The sequence below is a fragment of the Musa acuminata genome, chromosome BXJ2-2, assembly GCF_036884655.1.
Source record: "Musa acuminata AAA Group cultivar baxijiao chromosome BXJ2-2, Cavendish_Baxijiao_AAA, whole genome shotgun sequence".
In the NCBI taxonomy this organism is placed as follows: Eukaryota; Viridiplantae; Streptophyta; class Magnoliopsida; order Zingiberales; family Musaceae; genus Musa; species Musa acuminata.
Genome location: NC_088339.1, coordinates 26083195 through 26092497, shown reverse-complemented (window position 1 = coordinate 26092497; position 9303 = coordinate 26083195). Strand labels below are relative to the sequence as shown.

Below are 9303 nucleotides of genomic sequence, written 5' to 3'. Positions count from 1 at the left end.
AGTCAAAGTCTAATCTCGTTAAGATCGATGCACAATATTTCTTAGTGATCAGATCCAAATAAACATCATTCATATATATATATATATATATATATATATATATATATATATATATATAAGGCGATGTTTTTTTTTTGTGATATTTCGTTACAGTTTTATTATACGAGGATGTCACACGCAAAAAGAGCCACGAGGTTCCCATGTTGTTTTGCGCCGGACGAAACCCCCGAGCCTTTGGGAAGAGCGTCGGGCCAGCACATGCGGGCCCCAGAATAGCGGCATTGGGTAAGCGACTCGCGAGTTGTCATTTCCGAAGCTTCCGCCGTCAATTATCCAAATGCCTCCGTCGTGCTGCCCAAGTTTAGAGCTCGAATTTATTGCTCCAACAGATAAATAATTACTTATGATATATGATTTCGTATTCCACATTCCTCGGAGACGCAAAACCCACATTGGGCGATATGAGGGGATAAATGAACATTAGTTCGAGCCTCAACAGCGCTGTCATGTCCAACCTCAACAGCGCTGTTTCCTCTTCATAAAAGCCCACAAACCTCCCGGACGAACGTCGCCACCATAGACGCTCCAGCGCAGCTCTCCCTGTGTCCCCCTCCTCCTCCTCCTCCTCCTCCTCCTTGCCGACCCACCGACGTCGGCCCGAAGACCTCTCTAGGGGCGATGGAGTCCAAGTCCACCGGAAGATTCACCCTCGGCAAGCAATCCTCCCTCGCCCCCGATCGCGACTGCGGCGACGAGAGTAGCAACGGCGAAAGTTTCCGGTTCCCCGATGACGTGGACGCCGACATCCGCCTCATGTACCTCGCCAGCGAGGGCGACCTGGAGGGGATCGAGGAGATCCTGGCCTCCGGCGTTGACGTCAACTTCAGGGACATCGACGGTCGCACCGCTCTGCACGTCGCCGCTTGTCAGGGCTTCGCCGACGTCGTTCGCTTGCTGCTCGACAGGGGGGCGCAGGTGGGCCCGGAGGACCGCTGGGGCAGCACGGTGCGTGGTGATATCGACGATTCTTTCTTTCTTTTTTCTTTAGTTGGATTTTTGGATTTCTTCACGCGCGCGAATTGTTTGTTGGTCTTCTTGAGGACTTAAAAACACACGGTAGTCTTTGTTTTTTGCTGGAATTTTGAATTTTGAGTCTCTATCATGCTGTGCCTAATGGATTGTACATGCTAACAACATCACTGGCCGTTCTGGATTCATGTTGCCTCAAGTATATTCAGCGCCCTTGACCAGGAAGGATTCCTCGGTGCCGTTCTTTGCTGCATTTATGTTCTGAATCCCCTTTAATCTCTTAGCTTCCTTTGAATTTTTAATCCTGACAAGTTAAACGTTAGACTTAGAAGCTATTTATTCATGTCGTTCTTTAATTGTCAGTAAGGATGTGGTTTATTGTAGAGAGAAGATCGCATGACGAATAATTTGTTTCTGAATCATTGAAATGCCACTTTCTTTATGCCGAAGATAGAACTTTTAGATGCCGATTTGAGGTTCTGGAGAGCGATAATATAATCATCAAACACAACTTGTCGCGTAAACATTAAGGTTTCAAACTAGAACTTCAGTTTTGGTCTTGTCAGGCCTATATATTACTTTTTGGTTTTGCCAATTTCTGTCTTGTGACAGTTCAGTTTGAGATTTAAAGTTTTGGTCTGAAAAAAAGGAAAAGGAGGGATGATTTTAAAAATAATATATATCATGTTGACAATTCTTTTTGTTGTTTGATTCTAGAACATATTCCAATTATAACGTTTAGTTGCCCACATCTGATCACTTTGTGTTAAACTAGTAAACTTGATCTGAATAACGTGAGCATACAAAATATGCATTTCAAGTTAACAACCATTCGTTGTTTACAATTTGAAGTTCTTCGAAGATCTAAAACTAAACGAAAATGGAGTTATAAACATTCCTAATCAACTAGGTGCATGAAGTTGCTGTAAACTTTTGACTCGCATGCTTATTTAATAAGTATTTTTAATTAGTTTGGTTTAGCATTGAAATATCGAGAAATCATTAAGTCAATTCTTTTGGCATAACCTAAAATCCAACTTAACTAGTTAGATTTGACCAGATGTTTGCAAATGATATTCTGGTAAGAAGAAACCATCGTGACTTTTAGCAAATAATCCACCGAAAGCTATAAGTACTAGTGTATTATGAAGTTCTGTTAGAAGATCCAAAAGGTTGAATTGAAGTGCTAACACATTAGTAAGTTCTGTCAGTAGACCCTAATTACCCAAACCTTAGTTGGTTTTGGCTGAAATCACTTGGTTTCTGTGGAAGCTATGTACAACCAACTGAATTTGGCTATATAAAAGTTATTGGAGCATCAAACCAATATGAGAACCAATGAGTATTTTGGCTGAAACTGGTCCATTTTGGCCAAATTCAAATCATGACCAGAGTAACTTTATTATATGTTGATGGTTTCAATTACTCTGCGCAAGTCGTTACTATGGGTGATGATTAGCCATGTACAATTTACATGTTGGAATCTTAATGTATTGCTTTTTTAAAAATACGATCTCCTCATTCTTTCTACTGCTAACAGCCACTTGCAGATGCAATACATTATAATAACCACGAAGTGATCGATCTTTTGGAGAAGCATGGTGCCAAGCTATCGGTATGTCAATTGCGAAACTTTTTAGTCTTTCTAGTTTGATGAAAAGGTAGATATCAGGTGATGCACTTTTCTTTTAATCAACTTATATGCTATCATCCCTTGTTGTTTATACCTTATGTAGATTATTCCTATGCATGTCAATAATGCCCGTGAAGTCCCTGAGTATGAGATTGACCCCAGTGAACTTGATTTCACTCACAGTGTTAATATAACCAAGGTATATATTTTCTTTCCTATCTATGGCTAAGATACAATGTGGTCTTAATCAGAATCCTACTATCTGTTGTTTTTAATTTGTTATGTTCACTTCATTGGTCTAAGCATCTATTTGGTGGTTTTAAATTTCTGACCTCAGAATAATTTTCCCCTCCATTATCCTTGAACACATATTTTATGTTTTATACATGGCATTTCAATGAATAAACTGTAATTATTGCAAATTGGAGCATAATATTCCAATTTATGGTTTTCGAAACGAATTTCTTTTGTCATCTAGGTTATTTAAGTTCAAATTTTCAGTTTAAGGGTCATCATGCATTTTCTTTCCTTGACTCCCTGTCCAAGATTATTATTGTCATCCTACCTCCACATGGCCTACCTGTGTATGATTCTCTGGCCTTCTTCTGGGTGCATTTCATTGTCTCCTTTACATATGTTAAAATAACCTTAGTGGTCTTCAGCTTATCCTAAACAGTTGCAGCGTCCAAGCAGTCATTTATTCTATCATATCTTTGTACGTTATGTGATAGATATACTTTGTTTACATTATGTAAGTGTCAATGTTCAAACTCTAGCTGTTTGCTGGCCAAAAGGAATTTGTCACTTGAATTTAAATATTGCTGTTCAATATCTATCGATGCACCGATTAAAGGTGTCAAGCCATATCGGTCAGTGGTGCTATGATAGGTAGGGAAAGGCTTTAGAAAACTTTTTCAGGATAACAAGAAGAGATTTATTGGTTTTTAGTTTGGGTAGCGATATTTCACTTAACAGAGCACAATGTTGGGAGAAGAACCATATAGCTGAACCTTGATAATTGGGACCTTATAGTTCTATTGCTATGCCATTTTAACATATTTGTGACTGGCATAATTTCACGACAGATTTTTTAATTACATGTAAGCTGGGCTAATATAACTGAAACAGCTCTCACTAAATTAGTTTTATATTAAGTATGAAGAACATTTACATTTTGCTTGGAGCTATCACTTTTTCAGTTCTTCATATCTGAATTTTTCCTGCTAAAGAGTGTTTCCCTTATTTTATTATTTTCAATTTCATAATCTCTGCAAACTTTTCTGTGCAGTATGACTTATTTTCTCTTCATTTTACCAATATCATTTGTTAGGGAACATTTAGATTAGCAACATGGCGTGGAATTCGAGTCGCTGTTAAAAAGTATGGTGAAGATGTCCTGGTCGATGAGAATAAATTGTGGGTTGGGTCAAATCTACTGCAAATTTTTATATATACTTTTTGTGGTTATGTTGCATTTACGTTTGTGTTCATTATATGTTTGTCATTTAGAGTTTCTTTATGTGCTTTGCAGAAGGGCATTCAGAGATGAGCTTGCATTGCTTCAACAAATACGACATCCAAATGTTGTTCAATTTTTGGGTGCTGTTACTCAAAGCAGTCCAATGATGATTGTTACAGAATATTTGCCAAAGGTTGTTCTTCTTACTGTAATCTAGATACAAATTGAACACATCCATTTGGAGGTCTCTTTTTTTTATCGTGGTATTATTTTTAACTTCTCATCCATCAAACTCTGGAATTTGCATCATAGCAAAGGCTAAATCAACCGTTTCATAAATCTTCATGCTGATGGATTCCTATGAATGCATACTTGTTAGTTGGTCAAGTATAAAGTGAACCTTTTTTATTTGATGTACATATATATGAGCTAGGAAGAAGGATAATGGAGAGACTTGAGAAAAATTAGAAAAGAGAGGCTTAGCATGCATGAAGATGGAAGGAAAACAAATATTTTAATGCTTCAGAAATCCTCCTACATCCCTCTTCATGCATGCTAAGCCTCTCTTTTCTAATATGTACATATATATGACCTAGGAAGAAGGATAATGGAGAGACTTGAGAAAAATTAGAAAAAAGAGGCTTAGCATGCATGAAGATGGAAGGAAAACAAATATTTTAATGCTTCAGAAATCCTCCTACATCCCTCTTCATGCATGCTAAGCCTCTCTTTTCTAATATGTACATATATATGAGCTAGGAAGAAGGATACTGGAGAGACTTGAGAAAAATTAGAAAAGAGAGGCTTAGCATGCATGAAGATGGAAGGAAAACAAATATTTTAATGCTTCAGAAATCCTCCTACATCCCTCTTCTTCATGTACATTAACCATTTTTTTCATGAAGAAAAGGTCTTTTGTAATGCCAACTAATTTTTCACAAAAATGCTCTGTTTTGATGCCAACTAAATATTAGCAGGTATATACAAGAAAGAATCTGCCTTATGCTGTTTACCAGAATGCATATGTGCACGTTGTCAACCCAATGTTAAAAAGGAAAAGAGCCCTCGGTACAATGGGTTCTTTCAAACTACCTAATTGCATTGAAGTGAATGTTCAACTCTTTCCTACAAATGGAAAAAGTTTACTTCCATAATTCCATCATTTGGCTGAAGTTGTCTTTCAGATTTTTTAGTTCTCCTTCATATTGCAGGGTGACCTACGTGCCTATCTGAAACATAAAGGAGCTCTAAAGCCATCATCGGCAGTGCGATTTGCACTTGATATTGCTAGGTTGGTTCATGATTTCATGTGCTTATCATTTCTGTATGTATTTTTTGAGGAATATAAATGGAGATACTAATATTTTTATTTCTTTTTCTCATTTTAAGTCAACTCTTCATCTTCAGTTAGTTGAGCATAATCTAATCTCTTACATGAACAAATGCCAGAGGGATGAATTACTTACATGAGCATAAACCAGAAGCCATAATTCACCGTGATCTTGAGCCTTCGTAAGTGTTTAGATGCTTTTTTCAATTTACACTCTCATCTGAATTACGATTATCTTAATATTTGCCAGAATAATCTTTTATGCTTTCTCTATTGTGAATAATAGAAATATCTTGCGGGATGATTCTGGGAATTTGAAGGTTGCAGACTTTGGAGTGAGCAAGTTGTTAAATGTGGCGAAGACTGTTAGAGAAGAAAGATCATTAACACATCTAGGCACTCCTTGTGAGTGTAGCAATATTTCTTTTTGCAGTTATATATTAGTCAATCACAGCCTGGTTGTTCCATTTTAATCTTTGAACTTTTAATGTCACTTTTTATGTTTGATTTACTATATACAGGCAGGTATGTGGCTCCGGAAGTCTTCTGCAATGAGGAGTATGATACCAAAGTGGATGTGTTTTCATTTGCTTTGATTCTACAAGAGGTAAAGGTGGTGCTTACATGTTCAGTTTAATTTCAACAACTTATTTTGGATATTAATTTAAAGGTAAATCTATTATGACTAAACTGAGAAAAATGTTTGTATGCTTAACTTTGTTTATATGCATAAATAATGTGTTGTGGTCAAAGTATACTAATCATGACACTTCCTAGGAGATGGGTTTCTAAATTATTACTACTGCTTTGAACTCTCAAGTATGATTAATTTCCACATATAGTAAGGAATTTTTTACACTCTTTACCACTATTTATCTGGCATCTGTTCTTTGATATGTACATTCTTGTCCATTATAGACATGTTGGTTGGTTTCTTGATGTACCATAAAAGAACCATTGAAGCTTGAGAAACTAGGGACTGTAATTGTTGGTGAAATGAGTTTCTTCAAATTCAGACTGCAAGCTTCCTAAAAATTGTTATTATTACTGCCGCGCCTGACTTGTGTTCCAGATTAATGCTGTTGCCGGCTTCAGCAGTGACTGAACGCACACTACTCAACATACTGGTTGAGATTTGCTATCTAACCTATAGTTGACACTAGAACCAAGTTTCTAGTTTTATGAAGTTGAGATTCATCACTTGTGTAAATGCAATAAACTTTTATGTGCCTTTTAAGTATTTGAAATGATGGTTGTCTTTTGCCTTACTAGGTATTTGTGGCTAAATCCAATGTGTTATCAAAAGTACATTAACGTGTTTGACTCTGTCATTGGCCTTTTTATAGATGATTGAAGGATGCCCTCCTTTTTGTTATAAACAAGATAATGAAGTTCCAAAAGCATATGTGTCTAAGCAGAGACCACCTTTCGGAGCTCCACCAAAATTGTACGTGCATGGATTAAAAGAGTAAGTCTTGTTCTCAATTTATATTTTTTTAGTTGATCTACTTTATTGTGGATTATCATTGATTTGTCTCAAAATCATGCACTGGTCAATGAACTATTTTTTATGGCATAGATTTTCTGGTGCTGGTTGCCTTTGTTTTGCTTTTGGGTAGTAAAACCATTGATATGCTCCATTTAGCACATTAGGTTGGGGTAAATGATAAGCCGAGCTATGCTTCAGAAATTGCTCTACATACTTTCATGCGGAAAAACAAACACAACTTTGATTTTTAGGAAGCATCTTTATGAAGCAACATTGACATAGACACAACTACTACTTATTAGTGGCCGCAATGAGAATCCCCCCATATGACTGTCTGTGTGAGTGAGTCTGTTTGTGTGCACGTGAAAGAATTAAGTTCTTATGTTGCTTTATTACCACAGAAGATTGACTGGATCAAACACACGATTTTCCCACTTGCAGGTTGATTGAGGAATGCTGGAGTGAAAACCCTGCTGACAGACCGACATTTAAAGACATAATTGATCGATTGTTAAATATTCAAAATTATATTGTTAGAAAACGACATTGGAGGGTAAGTTTCTTAAACTTCTACCTCATGATGCATTTTTTTTTCTTTTTGCTCATCTTATTACTTGGCTCACAAAAAGCAATTATTATTTTCTCTGTGACCTCCATATCTGTTCTACTGATTGTGCCAGTCTTTCTGTAAGCTACCAAAATACTTGCTCTTTATAATCACAGAGTTTTACATGAAAATACATACCAAAATACCTGGAGAATTTAAATCAGTTCTATCTAGAAATTTTGTTTTGGTGAAAGTTTGATTTGACATATGTGTTTACTTCATGGTACACTTTCTCATTTCAGATCTAAATAGCAATATGTTGAGACCATGGTTATCTCCTGGAAGCACAAAGAGCATGATATCATGATATTCTTTACCTATAAAATGCTAGATGAAGCAAATTTTGTAAGATTGAACACATTGCAATTAGAAAAAAAAATTGAAGCTTAGAAATACTATCTTTAACTAAAAAGTTCCATGCAGCAAGCAATTTCTATTAGCACATCTGATTGAAGAAATAATTCATTAATAACAGTCTTTTGCATGAATGGATGAAAGCATACATGATGTCTTACACATTCGGAAACTGTATCGAGCCAAACATTTAGGTGCTTGAAAACAAAAAGTGCACTATTAAGAACACAAACATGGACCTGTTGAGGGTACCATTACATACTATCCCACCATACCTCTGGATTTCCTCCTCCAATATGGCTTCATGCTTGTTTTGATGCCGAAAGTGCTATTCTTGTTTAGATTTCAGTAAATTCAGACATCTCAAGAAGCTATTTTCTGTCCTCTTATATTTGTCCATAATACCTGTGTATTTAAGACACTTTACAGAGTCCTAGACCCATTACTTTGGGGGTTGCTCTGATCAAGAATGCTTCAATTTTAGGGTTTTAGTTTCAAAGAAAGCAGTGGGAATCCAAAGTATTTAACTGGTAGCTTTCACTGAATTGTAAATTTCAAGTATCTCTTCTCTCTGAACTAAAACAGCCACCAAAGAACACTTGGCCTTTGTCAGGATCACTACCCAAACCAGAACCGTGTAGAAGTCCATGATAGCTGGCTTAAGTCGATTCACTGAATTCCTGCTTCTATTACAGATATAAGCATCTGCAGGACATAAATGATTGAGTTTCGTTTTCTTTCATTCTGGATGAGATTCAAATTCCTCTCGTTTGACAATTCTGCACCTCATAGTTTCTCTGACAGCTTCAACTAAAGATTTGGTTCCTTCATTTTGTTCTTCTTTACCAGATGGTGCAAGTAAAATGCTTCTCAAATTTCAAGGCAATGTGGAAGAAAGAAAGCACCAGCAGCCATTCGTCACGTTCATCCACTACAAACTTGTGACATTGTTGGATGTTCCAATGAGAGTTGGATCCGAGAATGCTGGTTTGACCATAGGGTGACTTGCAGTGAAATGATACAGAAGTTACAAATTGCCCTGCCCTTTGGAAAACCATATGGAACACATACCGCCGACATTTTTCGATATGGTGGTCACAGGAATTCAACTTGTTATCCTCATCTGGGTTCTCTGGTTTTATATCCATGTGCATATACTGGGATGGTATCACGAGTTTTAATTTCATATAAACTCCCCAATGCTGGCTGCTTTTGTTACTGGATTATCATGGAAGCCAGGTAGCTGCCATATGTGGGCTGTGGTAATATCTGAATAATGTTACTGGAGTATGGTGTATTGGTGTTTCCAGATTTATTGTCTAGATTTACTGTCTAAAGTTATTTTTCTTTTAATCTTTCCCTGCACAAAAAAAAAAAAAAAAAACTGAACGAAAGCAGCATA

At 36.8% G+C, this 9303-nt stretch overlaps 1 protein-coding gene across 1 annotated transcript; it reads left to right on the top strand.

Annotated features, from left to right (window-relative positions):
- Positions 1-435: 435 nt before the first annotated feature.
- LOC103975941 (serine/threonine-protein kinase 12) lies at positions 436-9236 on the top strand. The gene is made up of 12 exons (XM_009391085.3): positions 436-1005; positions 2570-2644; positions 2766-2861; positions 3993-4078; positions 4194-4314; positions 5333-5412; positions 5571-5633; positions 5738-5856; positions 5973-6058; positions 6798-6919; positions 7382-7493; positions 8751-9236. Exons 1-12 carry the CDS (start codon positions 679-681, stop codon positions 8844-8846), a joined length of 1383 nt encoding a protein of 460 aa, XP_009389360.2. The 5' UTR covers positions 436-678; the 3' UTR covers positions 8847-9236.
- Positions 9237-9303: the final 67 nt, after the last annotated feature.